The sequence below is a fragment of the Anomalospiza imberbis genome, chromosome 1 (assembly GCF_031753505.1).
Source record: "Anomalospiza imberbis isolate Cuckoo-Finch-1a 21T00152 chromosome 1, ASM3175350v1, whole genome shotgun sequence".
In the NCBI taxonomy this organism is placed as follows: domain Eukaryota; kingdom Metazoa; phylum Chordata; class Aves; order Passeriformes; family Viduidae; genus Anomalospiza; species Anomalospiza imberbis.
Genome location: NC_089681.1, coordinates 85,615,701 through 85,637,296, shown reverse-complemented (window position 1 = coordinate 85,637,296; position 21,596 = coordinate 85,615,701). Strand labels below are relative to the sequence as shown.

The following is a 21,596-nucleotide window of genomic DNA, read 5'->3' as shown; positions in this document are numbered from 1 at the left end:
GTGGCAGAGCACTGGAACAGTCTGCCCATGGAGGTCGTGGAGTCTCTCTGGAGACATTGAAAACCCACGTGGATGTGTTCTTGTGTCACCCGTTCAAGGTGACCCCCCCTTGTCAGGGGATTGGCCGAGATGATCTCCAGAGATCCATTCCAATCTTAATGATTTTGTGATTTTGTAATCTTGTGAACCTGATATAGCTCATGTCTGGTCTGTGCGTTGCCCATTTCCTGGCAGAGGAGAGCTGGGGTCAGGCTGCCGCCAAAGCTTGGCACCGTGTGCTATGTCCATGCTCAGGGTGCAGTGAGGAATCAATTCACTCTTCCCACCAGACAGGATACCAGGCTGTCTGTCTGCCTGGCATCTTTGGCTGTGGGTGAAAGGCATACACTTTTTTTTTTGGCAAAAGTTAGGTGTAGGCCTGGTCACCTTTAGCTATCTGCTGTGTTCACAGGGGGTGCTGCTCACCCACACTGGCAGAATTGCATTGCCCAGTGGTAGTTCGTTTACTTTACCACTCAGCTGGACCACAGGAAGGGACATGTGAGCTACCTGTGCTGTGAATCATCTCTCAGGCAAGAACTGGGAACAGAGGCCTTTAAACTTGCATAACTGTGGTGAGCTCTGTGCTCTGCAAGGCACAAGTATTCCACAAACCTCAGATGTGAGCGAGTGCCCTAAGAAGGACTGTGGGGCTGAAAATGAGCTGGCATTAATAAACCTTCATTGCTGACTCCATGGAGCAGTGTGTGTTTGCATCACATTCTGTCGCTATCAAGGCTTTCTCCTGCTCATTGCTGTCCTGAGTGGCCCTGGTTACCCTTGTTCTGGCTAACAAAGACAGGATTGTACATCATGGAGATGGCTTGAGATGCGCAGTTGGTATACAGCTGAATGAAGCTCATGTCTGGGCCACGGCGTGTTTTCAGCAATGGGTTTGTACTTCGGGGTGAGCAGTGAGGAAGTGAAGTCCACAGCAAATTTTAAAGGATAGAAATTATATGGTGTGTTTACCATGAAGATCTGTTTTTTGACACCATGTCACAGTACAAGTTGCGCCTTTCCTTAAAGGATAGATGTCTGGTTCTGATGGGGCTATTAGATACTATAAAATCAGAAACTGTCTAAAACTTTGTGCTGTATACACATTTGTGAGCATGAAAAGCCATAGCAGTTTCCAGCAAGAAATGATCTGCAGCTGTTACATTTAGAGGTCTGATGTGACCAAAACAACAGTTCTGCCTCAGTGTTTACACCACACCCATAGGTAAAAGGGACACCCCATTGGCTTCTTGCTGCCAAGATAAGCAGCCCTGCCGTGTCCTCAGGGCTGCTGTAATGTGATATGGCAGTTTATGGAGTTAACCCAAGGACTTTGTGTAAAGAACCAACTTGCAGCAAAGTAGAAGGTATTACAGATTATTACTATTGATTCGTGACTTCAGCTAGACAGTATCTGAATACTTTATTACTGCAAATTGTGTATTTGTAAGGGTATGTCTGGAGTATGATCAGCTAATTAGTGTCTCTTTATTTGCTTACTGTGCTTTTTCTCCTAATTTGGTTGCTCTGGTTTAACTTAGCAGGCAGCTAAATATCACACAAGTGCTTGCTTGCTCCCCCCTACCCAGTGGGATGGGGGAGAGAATTAGGGGAGAAAAAAAGTAAAATTTGTGCATTGAGATGAAGACTTTTTAATAGAACAGAAAAGAAATTGATAATAATAATAATTAGAATATACAAAACAAGTGATGCACAGTACAGTTGCTGTCAACCAATGCCCAGCCAGTTCCTGAGCAGCAGCTCCCAGCCTACTTGCAGGTGGGTTGATGTGAGAAGCTGAAAACTTCCTGACTTAGTGTAAACCCTGCTTGCTAAGAGAGCAGCATGTTGTCAACATCACTCTCATCCTAAATCCAAAACACAGCACTGTACCAGCTACTAGAAAGAAAATTAGTTTTACTTCCCAGACAAAACCAGGACACGTGTACATGTAGATGGTGATAGAAAATTCAACTTTTTTTATGTCTCTCTGAGTAAATATATTCCTTATGTCACCTCGTAGCCCCAGATTTTTTTCTGCCACCCAATAGAACTTGCATGGTAACTGTGAAGAATATCATTCATGTCTTAAAGTAACTGAGGTCACCACTGACAGCCTTCAGAATGACACAGGAGCGTCTCCAGTGTCCTGAAGTAAATGTCACAGAGTGTTTGGACACCCAGAAGTGTAGGCCAGCTGTAGGCCAGGTTTTAACAGCAGGGAGAGGGAATTTGGTAGACTGTAAGTAATTTCAAATTCTATTACCCAAGCAGACAGTCTGAGCATGGGTGAGTGATTTGTACTAGAGAAAAATGAATATGCAGAGAGGCAAGACGTTAGGTTTTGAGTCAAAGAGGTGGTTTTTAACAAGTGTACTATTTTCTTCTGCTTGGTTGACAAAAAGTAGAACCTCTGATGGTTTATAATATGTTGGACTATAGTCTCAACTAAATGGATTTAAGTGATATTTCTAAATATCATTAGTGATTTAAATAATGGCATGTTGTGAGTGATTTGGGTACAGAATACAAAAGAATTTATAAACTTACGAAAGCCATTAAAACACATCTGGTTGCAAATGAAGATAATCAAAACTTTAAAATGTCGTGTTTGTTTAACGTGACTGAAGCTCAGTGGTCTTAACACACAGGAATCTATTGGAAGGGAGGTCTCTCTCCAGGGCAGTGCAGGACTGGAGCAGGTCTTCCCTAAAGAGAGTTTGTCAGCTCCATTTTTGAAGGTTTTCATAACAGGTTTAGCCAAAGAGCATCATGGCTGACCTCACCTTGTTGCATGCAGGCCTATTTCAAGTATGACATTGACCTGGAAAAGCTCCAGAGTCTAGCTAACCAACTTAGTATGATTTTCAGATCCCTAGCCTCCCTGACCCTATAAAGGTACTAACAATGGGACATAAATTCAAGATAACATCATATGACATGCTTCCAGCTCATCTGCTTTTTATTTCTTTAATTTCTTGTAGTTATGTGCAGTATCAGAAGGTTTAAGCCTCTCTGTCGGAATTTTTCTGCAAATAATTTTTTAATGTTTTTTAATGTCTTGATTTATTACAAATTTTTTTCAGTTATCCATTATGTTCTCTTTTAAGTGGTGGAAGTTGTATTTTTATTTATAGATACATTTCTTTCTCGTCTTTCTAAATTGCATTTTAATGGAATTTGATTTTTCTTTTAGAATGTGCACTGTTATTTGACTAATAAAGCTACCCAGAATATAGAAGAATCGGGGAAGAAAATTTGTGAAAACAAATTTGTTGATTTGTTTTGCATTGGAAACAAGATAATTGAATGCATGCAGTTTCATCTGAGACATGTCCTTCAAGATTTTAAAACTGGTAAATCTGATTTTTGTAAATGACTGCTAACCTAGGAACAAAACTGAGCAAAATAATTTGCACTGGTCTTTTTCAGTGCCAGTTGCTTTTCCTACTTTGACTGACACAGTTGTTGATCTGATTTTAGGGAGCCGTGGAACATAGAACCATAAAACAGTCTCAAGATTGCTGCCCCTTTTTCTTGTGGGGACTTCAATTTACCAGATGTCTGCTGGGAATATAATACCACAGAGAGAAAGGAGTCTAGGAGGTTCCTGGAGTGTGTGGAAGATAAATTCCTCATGCATGGTGAGGGAACCAAATAGGGAAGGTGCCCCACTGGACCTGTGGTTTGTCAAGAGAAAAGGACTGTTGTGTGATGAGAAAATTGAAGGATGCCTTGGGCACAGTGGTCCTGAAATGATAGAGTTGTCAATTCTCACAGAAGTAAGGAGGGGGATCAGCAGAACTGCCACTTTGGACTTCCAGAGGGCAGATTTGGGCCTGTTTAGGAGACCCATTGGGACAGTCACTAGGGAGACAGTCCTGGAGGATAGTGGTGTCTAGGAAGGCTGGACATTCTTCAGGACAGAAATCTTCAAGGCACAGGAGCAGGCTTGTCCCCATGTGCTGGAAGAGCCAGCAGGGAAGAAAACCAGCCTGGCTAAACAGAGAGCTTTGGAGGGATCTCAGGAGGTAAAAAAAAAAAGCAGAGTTTACGGAGTTCTTGACCTGTAGAGGTAAGGGCAGACTATGCCAGAGAACTCCATGCATGTCATGAGGTTATGCAGAGAGAAAATCAGAAGAGCCAAACCCCAGGTGGAACTTTATCTGGCTACTGCCATAAAAGAAAATTTAAAATGTTTCTATAGATATATCAGCAACACAAGAAGGGCTAAGGAGAATCTCTGTCCTTAGTTGGTTGCAGAAGTAAACATAGTGACAAAGGATAAGGGAAAGGCCAAGGTGTTTACTGCCCACTTTGCCTCAGTCTTGATAGTGAAACTTCTGTGGATACCCAGTTCCAGAATAGAAAGTTCCGTGTACCCAGTTTCTTTCATGAGAGCACCTGGATTCTTGCACAAGTATAGGTTAAGTTGACCCATATTTGCATGATGACCTGTTCTTCAAAGGGACATAAAGCTGTTAAGAACTCTTTTGAGAACATAACTCTCACTAAGTAAAATTTTCTAAAAAAACACTCTTCCAGAGAAACGAGTTTCTTTCTCTTACTCCCAGAACACCTTATTTGGTCACATTAATGGGAAAATCTTACTTTGCTTTTAGTCCCTGCTCTGTGGAATCCTGTCAGTGTTTCTTTTTGCACTTTCATCACTTATGTATTTTAACAGCCGTGGTAAAATTTTACGTGTGACAGATATCCAAGCTGAATAAGACTTTTTCTCATCGGATAACCTAATGAAGCTTGTGATTGACAAGGTCTGCCAGCAGATTGTTTATGTTTCTGTGTGTTAGGGAGGAAAAATGTCTAAATGGTGATTAAACAAAAAAAATTCAAGACAATAATAAGAAAAGAGAGGCATGGTTTTCTGAACAAAATGATAGTTTGTAGCTGAGATAAGAAATGCGGGAAAAAACCAAAATTGTCAGTTCTGTCTAGCAGAGATGTCTTACTTCTTTGTAGGTGTACGGTGACAGAATTGCAGTTTACAGTATCTATTTTTCCTCAGCTGTGCAAAGAAGGCAGATAACTTATTTTTTCTTCTCTGTATGAAATTGCTGACTGTATTCTGAGTGATAACAAACTTTAGGATTTTTTTAGTTAATTTCCCATTTACTGAGTGTGTGGTGTTCTCTGTCATCTACTTGGACAGTATGGAAAAGTCAGGGCTGCAAGCAGCTACGGTTCTCCAGAGTCCAGGGTGGTTTCCATTGTACGCTGGTGTGAACATTTGTTTTGGCCTGGAACTGCATGACCCAGAGTCACAGGCAAACAGGCACTGCATGTTTTCACATCATTTTGTGGAGCAGTCACACAGATTTGTGACTGGCCTTACTAATACCTCTTTTTGGGGGGAGTTCAATTTTGGCTATTATTTCAGTGACCACATGCCATTTTGCCATTGTATTATTTTAAGCTCTTTTATATATATTGCCTTATTCTGTCAGAATCATGTATGCTTGAATAGAGATGTCAGTATTTTAAGAGAATAAGAGCATTTTAATGGAAATTATATGCCATTTTTGGAAAATCTAGAGGTATAAGAACATGGTTTTGGATTGGGGTCTGATGGTATGGAAGTATTTCCATTTGACTTCAGTATTGTATATGCATAAAATATTTTGGAAAGACAACCAAAGCACTCTATTTCAAAAATGTCAAAACACAGCCATTAGTTACCCTCAGAACATATTTCACTGAAATTCTGAAATTTTAAAATGAATGGAAACAGTTCTATCAAATACTTTGATTTCTTAATAGTAACATTACCCAACTGAAAATCATAGCATCAAAATTCTGTTGATCTTGTTCATTAGGATTTGTTATCTTTGGTTTAATAGTTCGACGGTGATTGTCATTTTCACAATACCTTCACTTTACCCTTGTAAAATTACACTCTTCCTAAACAATTAATGATATCTGTGCATCAAATCTGGTGTCATTTTCCTGGTTTCTTTTTTTTTTTTTTTTTTAGTTTTTGCAGGGCAGAATTTTGAACAGTAGTAACTTGGAGGGAGGGTTTGGAGAGCATACAGAACATACAGAATTCTGGAAAAATTGAAATTTAATATTTGGTAGGCACATGGATGTGGGCTTCCTCAAAAGACTGATCTACTCTTTTGGTTATTCCATTTTAGTAAAGGCACCCAAAATGAGTAAATCTGCTGTGGCTGCTTGTTATTCTATGTATAGCACGGAAGAACAGGGATATATTTCTTTATATATAAGAACTAATTACCAGTAGTGTTTGTTTGAGAACTAATGAGAGTAATAGAAAAAATACTGCCTCTAGCAGTGACTCATACCCATACACATATGCTTATGATTTCTGGTAAATTAAAAGCCCTTTGTAATGTAGCTGTAGTATTAAAATGGATTTAAATGCTGTCCCAGTTAACCTCCTCCTTTCCTTACTCTTGGATGTGGCTTTAACACTTAGTTCCTCTGTCTTCATCGCTATGCTGCCCATGATGAAAAGATGCTGACCTCCTAACATCCAGATGATTCATGATACAGTAGACACAGGCTATTGTAATTTCAAGTGGTCTTTAGAAGATCAGAATTCTGGATTTAAAAAAAAATTAAAGAAATTTAAAAAAGAAAAGAGGAAACTGCAGTTGACAAGGCAATGTTTAGAACCACTTGTTGCAGTAATGGATGGCAAGGATGCTCTCTGAACTACCTCTTCAATAAGGCTCTTCCCATGAGTTTTTGGGTTCGCTGACCAACAAAGTACAGACCTAGATTATACATAGTTCTCTGCTTTTCAAAAAAAAAGTGGAGATCAAAGGAGACTTTCTTCGTTGTTTTCTTGTGTTTGCGAATACTTAAGCCAGCTGTTCCAAGACTCTTGTGCACAGAACTGAGTACAAAAATGTCCTTAGTGAGAAATATTCTTGGGGATTCTTCTTGATACAGTTTTTTCTCAAGAATGAAGATGCCACGAGTCATCCAGACAATATTCTGGCTAGGTGGCATTATGGTATATGGCCCTTTTCCCTTACTTTTTTTCTACATTCTATTCTAGTCTAGTCTATTCTGTTCCTCTTTACCTGCTTTCCATATAAAATTCTAACATTCTTCTCAGGATACAATGCAACTGAACATTTAATATGATAAAAGAATTCAATTGAGTTCAGATGCTTTCTTCCTGAACAGAATGTGCCTGAAATAAAATCCTTAAAGCATTCTTCCGGAAAATTTGAAGGTCCTGTGCTGGGAATGGTATTCAGCGACTCAGGACTCAGTCCAGTACTTACACTTTCTTTAGCATCATGTCTGTTACAAAGTCTTGGGAAAAGCTGTTAGATACTTCTTTTTTTTTTTTTAACTTTTTAAATAAATAGCAGTTGGTTGATCTCATTATAGTTTCTAAAGAAGCCTATGCACAAAGTAAATATTATGTGTGTGTATGCATATATGAATGTATTGGTATCAAGAAGTCTAGAATTCACTTCTGCATAATCCCAGTAACCCTTTTGCAAAATCCCTGTTTAAAGCAAGCTGTGAATCCACTGTGGAGACTAGAGAGTATATGATAGGTGTGTTAGTCGTATTAGAAAATAATGTCCATCAACAGGTCTTGACAGTCCTTCTGAGTCTGCTTGTCTGGCATATCCTGGTCTGGAACCATTAAAGACCTGTTTCTAAATCATGAGCTTGTTTAAAAGTAATGTTGTCTTATTTTTACTGCCAGAGAAAGTGGGTGTCTGAAAAAAAAATAGTTAAAATATTTCCCCAATACTGTAATCCATTCCAGTATATTCTTAGTAATCACTAGTCCTTTATGGAAGCAAAGCTTTTATAATTAAACTTCTGTGACTTCTGGTGCCTATTAAAAGAATTCATTGTATCCCAAAAGTTCATTTTTTACAGAGTTGTTTCCATCTCTGTCTTGCACAGGGTGCAATTTCTGGTAACTAGGGTTTGCTTGCAGGATACACATGACATTGTTGCTTGGTAGTGTTTATTTACAGGCATTATATGTTTTCCCAACAAACATACAGATTATCACAATACTCACTTGTAGGCACACACAGATGCAAACATCCAGTTATTGTTTGCTTAAGCAGGAGGGGGAAATGTGTGCGCAGATTTCCACAGCGCCTTGGTGTTGGAGAAAATTGTTTTAGCTTGTGAGGGTTACACGTGTGAATGGTAAATTTCTGCAGACTATGTTAGAATAGCAATGAAAGAGCCAAATGTGGCCGGGGTGGGTAGTTGGGGGTGTGGTTCAGAGCCATCATTTATTTGTATTGTTAGTCACAGTTAAAAACGAGAACTAAAATTGGAAGGGGCCAGGTAGAAACAATCACATTTCATGAAGTTTCAAATTGAATCACTAATAGAATTCTTTGTGAAACAATAATTGATCCATCCATTCATCCATCCATCCATCCAAATATATTCAGTGTTTTTATTTATTTAAGTAACATCAGACTGCCTCCTTCTCAGGAAAATGCTTTGAAGTCAATACAGCTCAAATGAAATGCATAACACAGTCCTTGAAGCTTATAGCTTGAATTGTACTGACAATGTCAAATTGAACTGTATTGTGTTGCCATGAAACTAACCTACTACTAAGTTTTAGAAAACATCTTTGACCCATCTAAAATATCACAGCATTTTTCTAGTACAATAAGTTAGCAAATAGGTTTTCAAATTAATGGTCTAAGTATGTAAACTATTTCTGAAGGGAGAAACATTGATTGATTGATCTAAGTAGTTTATCACTGGCCAAAATAAATTAGATGTCTCACTCATGTTTTTTTCCCTGATCTGATTTACAGTATGAAAATAAATGTTCAAGTGTTTTGTTTACACAACAATAATAAGCAGTGCATTTCATGTAGAACGCTAAATAGGCTTCTTGATTTCCAGAGCTGTTGAGCGCATTTTTTACTACATTTAATTAATTATTTTCAGTTCATCATTTATACCCAAAATTGCTGCCCATTATTTGCAGATTTTGCATGGAAATACGGATATTTATCAAACTGCTGGTGGCACGCTCACAGTCACTTCCAAAAGCAAGGGCAGCATGGGATGAAGATAGTCCTGTAAGCTGCAGGAATACAGGGTTGGACATACAAGTATACTGTACATATATCTGTACAAAACTCCTTGTTCTGTGGACTAGTGGCAGTGCTTACTAACCTGCATAGACTTTGAGGCTTGGTTCTGGGCTTTTATTTCCCAACAATTTGTTGAAACCCTTGAAGGAGAAATTCTCTATCAGTGCAAGTTATTGCTGCCATTAACTGGAAACCTCGTGCTTCTGCAACTTGCGTTGGTAATTTTTTCCTAGACTGGAAACTTTTTCTGCTACTCCATGGTGTGGAAGGTCATGTCTCAGGTGAAAGGGAAGGTAATCTGCCCTGATCATAAAATGTTATGCTAAAAATTGTATGATAAGTATATCGCTCCTAGTACCTCTTTTCCTCTCCTAATATCTCCTGCAGTAACCGTAGCCAGGACTTGTCTGAGTTACTGAGTTTTAAGCCAGATGTTAATTCCACATTTAGAGTAAATGTTATCTGAGAAGAAATTCTTGCAGCCACCAGCCATGTGCTTATGGGAGGAAAAGAAGCTGGTGTTTACTCTATGTTTTCTTTTTCCTTGCTTGCAGACAGAGGACAGAAAGTGCTACCATCACTCATGTAACTATTTTTCTGTAACTTTTAATTAGCTATTGAGTATTATCTGGGAGGTTTTATAGCCCATTTTTGGCTTGAAATGCAGAATCTTTTTTAATATTTAAATGTACCTATCTGAACCTAGTCTTATTAAATAGAATGTGTAGAGATATAGAAATATAATATGGCAATCCTTTTTCATTCATAGTGTAAGACTCCTAGAGAGAGTGTTAAGAGATTCACTGGAAGATGCTTTAAAAATTACTGACCTTAGCATAGCTTCACCTCTAAATTTTAATGTCTATATTTAACGTACTTGGGCTTGCCTAGATTAAAAGGTGATTTTCAGTGCTTCTCTTCTTTAAAAGGAAAATTGACTGCTCTGTCTTCCTAAATACTTCTGATCTCCTTTTCTGTTACAGTAGTTAAACTGTTTAAGTGCACTAAAGATCTGTCAGCAGGTTTATTGAATGACTTCTGTTCACTGGACTAGAATACCTCGAGTTTTAAATTTAATCTCATTTTTCTGTCTGATATTAAAGTATATATTGTCAGATGAAAGTGTTGCATCGTATGCTGGGATCTACATACAGTTTGGACAGTAGGAGTGTATTCACCATGGTTTTAGAGGTGGAGCTCATACACAGCCTAAAATAAACATTTTAGCTAGTAGCTGCTCTTTGTTTCAGGTTTGGCAGATAGATAATCTATTCTACTTTTTTTTTAGAGTAACTGTAGGAAAAATAGTAGGAAAAAGCATGTAACCCTTTTTTTTTTTTTCTTTCTTTAATGTGAAGTAGCTTTGAACAATGTCGTGTTACTTCACTTAGGTTTTAGTATTGCTTTGATTCCCATTTTACTTCTGGACTTCAGAGAAATGCATAGGATCTGTGGGTCCTGAGAAGCTGAATTTACTTTACTGGAGCTAGTGGAGGCTTTGGGTATGTCTTATCTGAGCACCATCATGCCCCAAAGATAAAGAGCTGTTGACATATTTTTCCATAACTTGCCTGCCAATGGTCTGGCTCTTTAAGTGCTCCCTTGTTCTGGTAACACCTGGGAGGTGAGAGTTGTGGAGCGCAGAAAGTCAGGGTGGGCAGCTCTGGCACGTTATTCCTGGTGCACAGGGGTGCTGCATTATGTATGGGGATGAAGAACAGCTGTGCCTACCTGAAAACCTCAAATCTGCCTCACTGCATGGTACATCAGTCATTCAGCTTTACCAAGCAGAATATTCTTTTTCCTTCAGTGCTTGCCTCTGTTCACCATGGGTCATACTGCTCTTTTTTCATGCATCTGGTTTCCTGTGGGGGATGAAGTGACACCCAGAGTTTGTTTCCTTTGCATTTCTGGGTTACTGTTCAACTCAGGATGGGGATTTTAGCCTCTCTTTCTTTAGTCCTGATGTAATCATCTCTAAAGTATGTGAAGACTTCCATGTCCTGTAACTAATTAACTAGAAAGGATAAAGGATACAGAAGGAAATATCTAGTTCACTTGACTTTGTCTACCTTAAGGAGTGTTCACAGTGTACAAATGAACCCGCATTTCTTTTTTTCTGATCCTTTGGTAATAGTTACAGTAGTCTGGATCTGAGCTTCTTGAAACATTATATGCATTGTCCAAAGGCATATATTTACAATCCCAAATGTCTGAAAACAATAATCAGCACTCTGTTGTATGCACAAAGTAGGATGCTGATTCTATTACAAATTACAAATTGACTTTTTTAGGCCTCTAGATTTGACTAATAGGCTTTGTGCCTATTAGAATTTTACGTGCTGCTAAGTAATTTCAAATATCCATCATTGTCATCAAAATTGATGTTGTAAATTTGCTAAACTAAACATACAGAGCTTTCCTATAAATGAGGGAAGGTCACTAAGCCAGATGGTGGTAGGAAGTTCAGTGGGGGATGTTTGTCATTACTGACTGAGTTATAAGGAACAAAGACTTTTGGATAAGCTGTAAAGCTGATAGAAATGGATGAGAGAATAAATTTTGGATAGCAACTTCAATATTCTAAATCCTATAACTTTTAATATGTTGTATATAATCAGAGCAGGTGGTATGTTACTTCATGTGGATTGTTTAATAAAATGTATTTGTGGTTTATTGTTGCCCCTGTCATGAGATAACTGGACCCTATCTAATTTCAATACAATTTCTTCCTTTTGGACCTATGATGTTTACATCCTTCTGTCTCAGAAACCTCAGGTTTACTTGAGCAAAAATCAAGGGGTAAAATTAACTGTCTTTGTTGCTAGAATCTAAAGATCACTTTTTCAAAGTAAAATTTTGTTAAGAGTCTGTTCAGTATACTGAAAATTACTAGTCTGTCAAAATGGCCAACAAACCTTTACCTCAGATGACTTTCAGAGAACTGTTTCTCTAAGTCCTTTGTAAGTCAAAATATCTCATTTATTTTAAAACTGTTTACTGTTAACATTTATCTGATACTTGATCCCTTTTCTCTTCTAAGGAACTGACATAATTTCCATATTAAAATAATAGTTTGTGTCCTGTAACTAGATATTTACTATACTTCCAGAAATAATGCTGTGCTTCAGAAATGACCTATCAAAATCTTACCATCATCCAGACCAACCATACTGCAGTCCAAGTAGTTAGACTATCCCAAACTTTATGTCCTACTGCTTGATTAAAATAACATTAGCAACTATTGCTTCATCAAAGGCAAATCATTTTCCACTGTCAGATGTGAAATGCTTGCACCAGAAAGGCTGATTAGCACCCAGTGCTTCCCTAAGTGAAATCTCCAGGAGGTGCAATATGTTTAGCCCTCTTCAGGGTACCCAAGTCACAGGGTCACAGAATCTGGAGAACTGGCAGGGGCCCACAAGGATCATTGAGTCCATCTACTGGCTCTGCACAGGACCATCCCCAAGACTCACACCATGTGCTGAAGAGCATTGTCCAAACCTTTCTTGAGCTCTTTCATGCTTGGTGGTGTGGCCACTGCCCTGGAGAACCTGTTCCAGTGCCCAGCCACCCTCTAGGGAAAAAACATTTTTCTAATATCCAACCAAATCTCCCCTGACAACTCCAGGCCATTCCCTCAGGTCCTGTCACTGGTCACCACAGAGAAGAGATCAGTGCCTGCCCCTCCTCTTCCCCTCTTGAGGAAGCTGTAACTGCAATGAGGTCTCACCTCAGTCTCTTCTTCTCCAGGCTGAACAGATCAAGTGACCTCAAGCACTCCTCATATGGTTTCCCCTCAAGGCCCTTCACCATCTTTATTGACCTCCTTTGGATGCTCTCTAATAGCTTAATACCTTTCTTATCTTGTGGTGACTAAAACTGCATGCGATATTCAAGGTGAGGCCATACCAGTGCAGGGAGAACCTCTAGCCATGCTGAAAAGAGAAATGTTGGTCACAGCATTGGAGTAAAACTAATCTTTCCAGAAAACTATTGTAGCAGCTATACACAGCAGGCTAGGCCTTTTTTATGAACTGTTCTGAAACAGCAGCACAGCAAATGGAGTGGTATATATCTGTCTCAAAAGGAAGAAGAGAGAAACCAACTTTGTCAGGTTTTGAACTTCATTTCAAGGCATTCCCTGCCTGGTAATTGGACTGCTGAGCTACCCCTGTGTCCTGGTTGTAGAGCAGCTGGCAAGGGCTTGGCAGTGAAAGCTCAGCAGAGAGCTATTACTCATTTCAGGCCATCAGGACCCTTTTCATCTGTCGCAAATTCAGGTTATAGTTCCTGCAGCACATCCTTGCCTGGTGCCTCATTAACTGAACAACTTGTGCAGTTGGGTCCTTCACTGATAACCCTCTTTTTTAGCCTCTTCTGCGATATAACATTGAAATTGGAGCTCCAATTAAGATTAAAAGAAAGCTTTCATTTGACCATCTTTACTTTTTTCTTTTAACCCTGACCTCCTGAAAAGCACTCCCTTCTGCAGAGATTCCTTACACTTAGAATTAAGCCAATAACTGTTTTTATTGTAGAAATATAGCCACAAAAATGTATGTTTCAATGAATTGCAAAAATAATCATAGTTAACTATGAATAGAATTGATAGTGTTCTGGGAAGAAGAAAGTCTTTGGGAACAGAGCTGTGTGCCCTGGTATCAAGGAAGGCCAAGAGCATCTTGAGATGTATCAAGAGTTGCTCAGCCAGCAGATTGATAGGAGGGAGATCACATCTGGACTTCTGCATTCAGTCTTGCCCTCCTCAGTCCTCCAACAGGAAAGGCACAGACAAACCTGTTGGCAGCTCAGCAGGAGCTAGTAAGGGGGCTGAAGCACTTGTCCTGTGAGCAAAGGCTGAGGGAGCTGGTCTGGTTCAGCCTGGAGAAGAAACAACACTGAGGGACCCTGAAAGCAGCCAGTGCCTCAAGGTATCCAGAGGGGCCTGGTAGGAGAAAAACTGACAGCAGATGTAAAGTGCAGGAAGAGAGGCTCTTCAGACTCACTTTAAGGAAAGTTTTTCCCTACAAGGGCAGTCAAGCAATTGAGCTTGTTTTCCGAGCAAAGTGGTCTGGTCAATGTCCTGTTTTTCAAACTTGACAGGACAAAGCTGTGATTAATCTGATCTGATGCCATCACTGAGTCTCCTTTCAGCAGGAGGTGGGACTAGAGACCTCCTAGACTCATTTCCAATGTGAATGATTCTGTGATCCTGTTGATCAGGTGGTCATCCATGCTCTCTCCTTTGAAATAGGTACAGACACAAACTGATGAAAAGATATAGTCAGAAAAAATAAGTTATTTTCTGAAAACATTTTTGAGTTTAGGTTGAAAAAAAGGAATGAAAGGAAATTTATGGAAAGGGTTCAAGTTTTTATTCGACATTTTGAGGTCTAGGATGCAAAATAGCAATATTTGCTTTACAAATAATCTACAAATGCTTGTATCTGGCCATACAGCATGTATTATATACACGGGGTTACAGTCACCCTCTCTCAAATATTATTTTCTAATGTTAGTCAGTCTTTATTCCTATTCTTTGTTCTTTCGGGTTAATCCTCTCTCATAAATTATCTCTAGTGCTGTTCTATTTCAGACATAGTAATTGCATTGGAATTCATGTTTTGTATGTTAGCAGAAAAACCAAGTAGTGACTGGTAGGTTTCTTTCTGTAGGCTTTTTGTGAAGACTGTCTAGTTACTGTGCTTCGTTAGAAAATTCAAGGAAATAATACTCTTTGTTATCAGTTTACCAGCAACCTAATCTTTATTCTTCTTTACTCTTCTTTCCTCCTTTCCCAGCATCTAGCCACCACCCTGACTCCCCCAAAAAAATCCTGGTTGCAAGAATGGGCTTTGCTTTGAATTTTAGAAAACAGGCAGATGTAGTTGTTGTTGTTGTGCTGTAACTTGAAGTGGCAGTGCTGAAAGTGTGTCTAGTGATGGAGTTTGAGGAACAACTTGTTGATAAAATGTTGTGCTCACATCCCTCTGTTGGTCTTGAGTTTAATTAGACCAGTCACAACTGCTTCCCCAGAAGGTACTTACCTCTCAGTCTCAACCACACACCTGTTGTTAAGTGGTTTTTTTTTTTTTTTTGTGTTAGATGGTAATTACATGCAGGTTTTGTTTCACCTTAATTGGTGTCTTTTAATGAGACATTTATAGAGGAAAAAATATTGTAAATACATACATACACATATATATGGAAATACACATGTGTATACATATATACATCCAAATAAGCATTCCTTCAGAAATAATTCTGTACATGAAGATGTCTTCACTGACGCTAATAAAACTTTACTGTGAGCTAAAATGATTTTTCTGCAGATGATTAAAAAATTTTCCCTTTTTAAATGAAATGTAATGCTGAAAATTTAGTTGGACAGATCTCATCTACTGCACAATTTGCTAGTAATAATGGGAAATTCTGAAAATTCATCCTGTTGCTACCATAAGTTAATAGATGTTAATTGGAAGGCAGCAATAGTAAGAAAATATAGTTCAGTTAAAGCAAACAGACCTTTTATGAAAAGGGTCCCTCACTTGATGTAATGCTACTCTATTGTAAATGAGCAGCTCACTTTTATACATTGTGCCCTTAAATAAAAGCATCATATACTTCATTCCAGAGCTATTAACCCCAGTGGGCTTCCTAGAGCTTGGCTACTTCTCGCTTGCCTTAATTTATTGAATATAACTGAAGCTAGTAATAAAAAATGCATTTTACTCTAGACCTTCTTTGAAAGCCTTGAATATGAATATTCTAACCTGGCAGCCCCTTCCCTTGTGATGTGTTTTGCTTGCACAGATTCTGTACCACAACTGTCTGTCCTCTTCTGTGTTCATGTGCGTGCTCAGCGGCCAGCAATTTGTAATAGCCATTGTGTTCCGCAGTGTGGTGCCTGTGACTATGATGTGACCTGTTAACATGTTGCACTTGTTGACAGGCACAAAGCCAAGATGTCAGCATGTTTGTAAAGATGTCTTGGAAAGAAGATTAAACCTGTAGTGTGTTGTGATACTGGTGAATGCAGAGTGGTGCTGAGAAAAACATTGCTTGGCCAGGTTTATTTTGAAAGCTCGGAACTGTGTACTTAAGCAAGTATGTTTGTGTGACGTTTCAGCTTTTCTTTTTTTTTTTTTGGTCAGGTGTGACATAACTAAGCATTTCGAAATAAAATATATAAGTCCCCAAGCAGTTGTTATTTTCTGAAGTACCTGGATTGTGATTTCATTTTTTATTAATAGTTGTTGTTTCAGACTTTGCTTCTTGTAGACTTCATTTTCATGAGGACACATTAGGCTTTTGATTGTGCTTCAGGGAAGAAAAGAGAGGAACTCTTTGAAGGTAGAGTATTGGGCCAAAGATTGCTTTCTCATTAGTTTTTACTATTATTTGGCAGCACTGTAGTCTCATAACACTAGCAGGCATTGCCCAGTGCCTGAGAGTCTGTGGTAATGTTCTGGCCCTGGCCTTGTTCTCGTGTTAACACCCAACCACTCCTGCTTTCTGCTGATGTGCATCTGTTGCCTTGTGTCGCCATCCACCTGCAGTGGCTTTGGTCTGCAGCCATCACACCGAGTCTACTGCCCATCGAGGACATTATTTTGATTTAATTGGGAATTAATTGTGTGACAGATGCACGTAAGTAGGGCTTACAAGAGGTGTTTTGAGTGTGCATATGTACGAGAGCGCTGAGTGAATATATTCAACTGTACACTCCTGCTTGGGTCCTGCTGTCACTAGTCACTGGAGAAGTCTTTGCAGAAGATAAAAGTCAAAGGTGTTCTCTATTCAAATTTCAGTGCACTTGGATGATAAAAGCAAAATACCTTGTTGCATCTTTCAGCCATTGTTCAATATCTGTTTTCAAAAAATAGGTAAGAAAAATAATGAATTGTGAAATGTAGTTTAAGACTTAATTTAAATGATGTTTCCTAATGAATACTGCTGCATTAGGAACTAGGCTTTTCCCACAGGTCTATAGGAGCTGTACTGTATCCAAAACTGCTTTCTTAATCTGTTTCTCTGGAGGGTTAGCTTGGTACCTTCTCACTGAAGGTCCCACTGAAAGGTCCCCTTTCTTTGTGTCACTTGCTTGGCTTTTCTAATGGGATCAATTGTAAACTCTATCCATCAAAATCAGTACTGCTGTCCCCCCTCCTCAGTGATGTTGCTCATCCAATTCCATGGAGAGCTGATAAAGCTTACTAATCTGCAAAAAGAGCCCAAAACAACTAAAAAATAAGTTAACTCTTGTACTAGATTAATTTCTGTCAATTTCCCAAGTTGGACTGGCTCAGCTGGGGCCAAATATCAGACTGGCTGTGATGATCTAAAGGGGACAGAGGGAGGGTTTGTGTCTGCCAGGGTCGTGAAATTGCAATAGCTCCTCTTCACATTGGCTTAAACTTGTTGCAGTTCCTTTGTGCCCCTTTGTGTAAATAATCATCCATAAGGTACAGCCATCACTTCACTTGCCAGTGGTCTTTTCAGCTCTGATGCTGTCTGCAGGTAGTGCTTTTTTTAGAATAATGTAAAGTTTTATGAAGACAACCATGTATTTGCTGCTACTGGCATTTCTAGGTGTGTCTTCAAATGTCACAGGTTTGGGTTTGGTGTGTTATACTCATTGAACTGAAAATAAACTCCATTAGAACATCTGATCAGCAGACTAGTCTGTTCATCAGCCAGATCTCTGGAACAGTGCTCTGTTAAAAAACCCAACAGATACATGTCTGAATGAACAGGTTATTCTCAAACATGTGTTGCTTACACACACTGCTGTACTTTCAGATGGGCTTAGTTTTTCATAGACTTGAATCAATATTGCATTTCTTGTGGTAGTTCTAGCTTTTAATGCATTCTCAGTTCAAAAACTGTTGAAATATAGAGAGTGTTGAGGTGCTGAATTGACACTGTTCACAACTGTTGTTGCATATAAAAATAAAAAAAACCACACACACATACAAAAACAAAAAAAAAAGCCTTCCAGTTTGTTTATATCTTTACTTAACACTTTTTACATAATTTTAGAGAATTTGAATGTTGGTAAAATATTTCCCTGACACCTCTCAATGGGGAAGAAAGGATATTTTAGAGTCATTATAATATTGGCTTTGAGCTTTGAATTGGGCTCATCCTTATTTGAAGTGATACATTAAATCTCAGTGTAACTTTGGTAAAGAGTAGTGCCAGGCTATAGAGCTAGTTTTTGAAATGTGTTTAGAGATGTGTTTAGAGTTTAGAAATGTGTTTAGAGATATATGGATTTAGCTGTAGAATTAAGATTGTGTTAAAGCCTATGTAGAGTAACTTCCTTTGGATGTTAAAACTCATGAAGTTTAAAAAAATAGAAGGTAAAAAAATAGAAGGTAAAAACAGTGCAACTTTGTGATTATTAATAAAAATTAGTTTGTTTTCTTTCTCAACAATTGTTGTGTGTAATTAGAGGAAGAGAGAGAAAATGGAACAATTAAGACATCATACCTACAAAACAAAACAAAAACACCACCTCCAGTCTGTAGGTGTTATACTGAACAAGAATTTGGTTTTGTCCCATCTATCTTTTTTATGTAGATGGCATTTACTCATTTATATTGCATTTTAGCTCTGAACGGCAATTAGAGCTAAGCAGTAGACATAAGATTTGTCAGCAGAAAAATTATTCAAGAAGTAGAAAGTAAGGACAAATAGAACAATGGTCAGTGTATTAATGCTTGGCTAGAAAAGCTCCCTAAGTTATAGAAAAGTATATCTAGTGAGTTATTAGGATGTTCTAAGCTTAATAATGGAGCTCTGTGCATTGTATCTTAAGGCTTACAAGCAGGTTTTGTATTCGAAATAAGTGAGCATTTTTTTAACCAAAGGTATGTGTGCTTATAGTGGTTGGATAGAACTACTGTCAATATGCTTTTGCTTTGTGTGATTGGTCAAAAAACTTTTACAGTAAGTTGTAACATTAAGTTCTTTGTCTACTGCCTGGGATGTGAGCTGCTGGCATCTTCCCATTGTCATAACCTTGTAATGAAACTAATGCTAAAAAATAAACATGTTCCTCAGCAGTCCCATCCCACACATTTGTACATAGTCCCCCAGCCAACAATAGAAAGACTTGTACCCACTAATAGATACATGCTGTTGTTGTTGTTGTTTCTTTTAAGCTAAATATATATTTTTTTGTTCTTGTATCTCTTGGAAACCTGTCCTTTCTTTCAGAAAATATTATATGTTTTGCACAGTTTAACCCTACAGATGTATATGGGGTGATTTGAAATCTCTCCATTATCAAGCAACAGAATTACACTATATATTAATGATTTGGGGTTGTTTCTTTTCTAGAAGAAATAATCAGCTTCCCCTTCATGTCTTGCTAGGACAACAGCTGCAGATGAGATTGAGCTTCCATATTTAATACATTCTATTAACTTCACACATCCAAACACACGCTGGCTCACTCCCTCATGCACCCCAGTGTCACATTAGAGGTGAGCAGGCCCTAATTAAAAGCACGCACCATCTGCCGGAGTGAGTGGCAGAGTGGCACTCCACAGCCATCCTGATTCCTGTGATTGAAATGTATTATTTATGAGCTCAAAGACAAAATATGCTACTTGGCTGGTGAAAGCTGTATTGGGAGCTGGATAGCACCATCTAATGGAATGGAGTGCCACTGGCTATTCATCTTTCCTCTTCTTCCACTCTCCTCATTCTCCTCCCCCAATAATTTTATTTTTCAGTCTTGTCCTTGGGTTTTATGTGATTGCATTTCAGACAATTTTGTCTCTCATGTTCCACTTTTATACAAGATTGGAAAGGGTTGTTGAAATATTAAACTAATTGTGGGAGAGTTTTGCAGCCTTTTGTTTCCTTCCAGTGCCACACATAGGGTTTTATTCTCTGTAGCAAAAGTAATACTGATGTGATGTGGTGGTACCAAGGAACACGAGGAAGACAGATGAGCAAGATCAATTTACTGCATTTCTCCAGTTCCTCTCAAGGACCCGTGTAATGGACATATCCACTGCTCCATCTGAAAATTTAATTTTCACCTGGAAATTGGCCCTGACTGGGGGGGAGGGAAGGCAGGATGACAACACACTACAGACTGTGTGAAAGTTCTTTACTGTGTTGGAAAGAAAGGGCAGGATTTGGGGAAAGCTGCAACTTTGGACCTTCCTCTCTGGAAGCAGAGATCATAATCTCTTCCAGCTTGCAGAAATCATGTTCTGTTATTGCTTCTTAGTGGGGAAATTAATGAGGTGTTGGACTGAGGGATGAAATACACCTTGTCAGGAGAGGAAAAGGGTGACAGGGAAGGAGCCCTTTTTGTGTTAATTGTGTTAATCAATCTACCTTTGTTGACTACTAGATTACAACACTGCATCTAGTAGAAACGTATTTTGTGACAATGACCTTTAGGATATTCAGGTTAAGAATAGTCACGCTGATTCAAAATAATCTGGTGAATTATTTTCTGGTCCTTAGCCTTTTTGTGATATTCTTGAGTTTTGCAGTATTCCATGCTGGGCATCCAACAGTATGGCTTTAGCACAAGCAAGCAGTTAGGACTGGACTGATACTTGAAATATGACATTTTTCTACAGTAACATCCAATAGAAGCACTTTTTTTAAAACTATAGGATCTGGTCACTACTTCAACTCAGTCAAGACAAAACCCTGAGTAAAATGATATGTGTCTAAAACTGAGCAAAATAAGTATATATATATGTGTGTATATATATATATATATATGGGAGGTGTGCATTTTATTCTTTGTATCAGCATGTTTTAAAGAATGTTGAAATGACATAAATCATGGCACATCTATGAATATGTGTCCTCTTATTGTTTGTGTTTAGAACATACGCCATCAGAAGGATAAGAGATGCCTTTAGAGAAAACAAGAACATAGCAGATTCTGAAAAAATAGAAGAACTACTGAATAAAGCAAAAGCAAACCTAGAGGTTATTCAACGGCAGGTATGTTAATTTCTCTAATTTTTACGGGAGTTGTTCACTATTCATTTAACTGTCTTATGCTACTAGAGATGGAAAAAAATATTTCCTTGCTCAAAACATCTCTAGATGAACATCCATTTTTGTCTGAATTTGTTTGTCCTTTCATCATAGGTTCAGAGAGCTGACTTTAACAATCACTCCAAATAGTCTCACTTTCTTCTGTGTTCATTTTTTCCCATCTCCAGATACGGTGTTAGAATAGTAACAGAACAAGAAAATCCTGAAGTGAATTAAGTAAAGGCTGGCTAAATGTGATAGGTTCTTCTTTGGAAAATTTGAGTCACTGGCAATATTTTTCTTCAGCCTTGTCTGAGTAGCAATTATAGCATCTCTGTTCTTTCCAATAGGTACCATGTTACTAAGAAATGAAGTAGACTTGATTGAACTTCAGATACTTTTTTAGCTTCTCATTCATACCCACTGTCTGTGTAAGGT

The 21,596-nt window shown here is 38.5% G+C and overlaps 1 protein-coding gene across 2 annotated transcripts in view; it reads left to right on the top strand.

Moving 5' to 3' along the window:
* The window catches only part of LYRM4 (LYR motif containing 4), an 86,224-nt gene that overhangs the window by 869 nt on the left and 63,759 nt on the right, over positions 1-21,596 (top strand). For both annotated transcript variants that reach the window (XR_011001788.1, XM_068198836.1), the window contains exon 2: positions 21,002-21,122. Coding sequence is in view for 1 of the 2 variants with exons in the window: in XM_068198836.1 (XP_068054937.1) it covers positions 21,002-21,122 (121 nt within the window). In the remaining variant the exon portion in view is untranslated. The remainder of the gene's footprint in view (positions 1-21,001; positions 21,123-21,596) is intronic.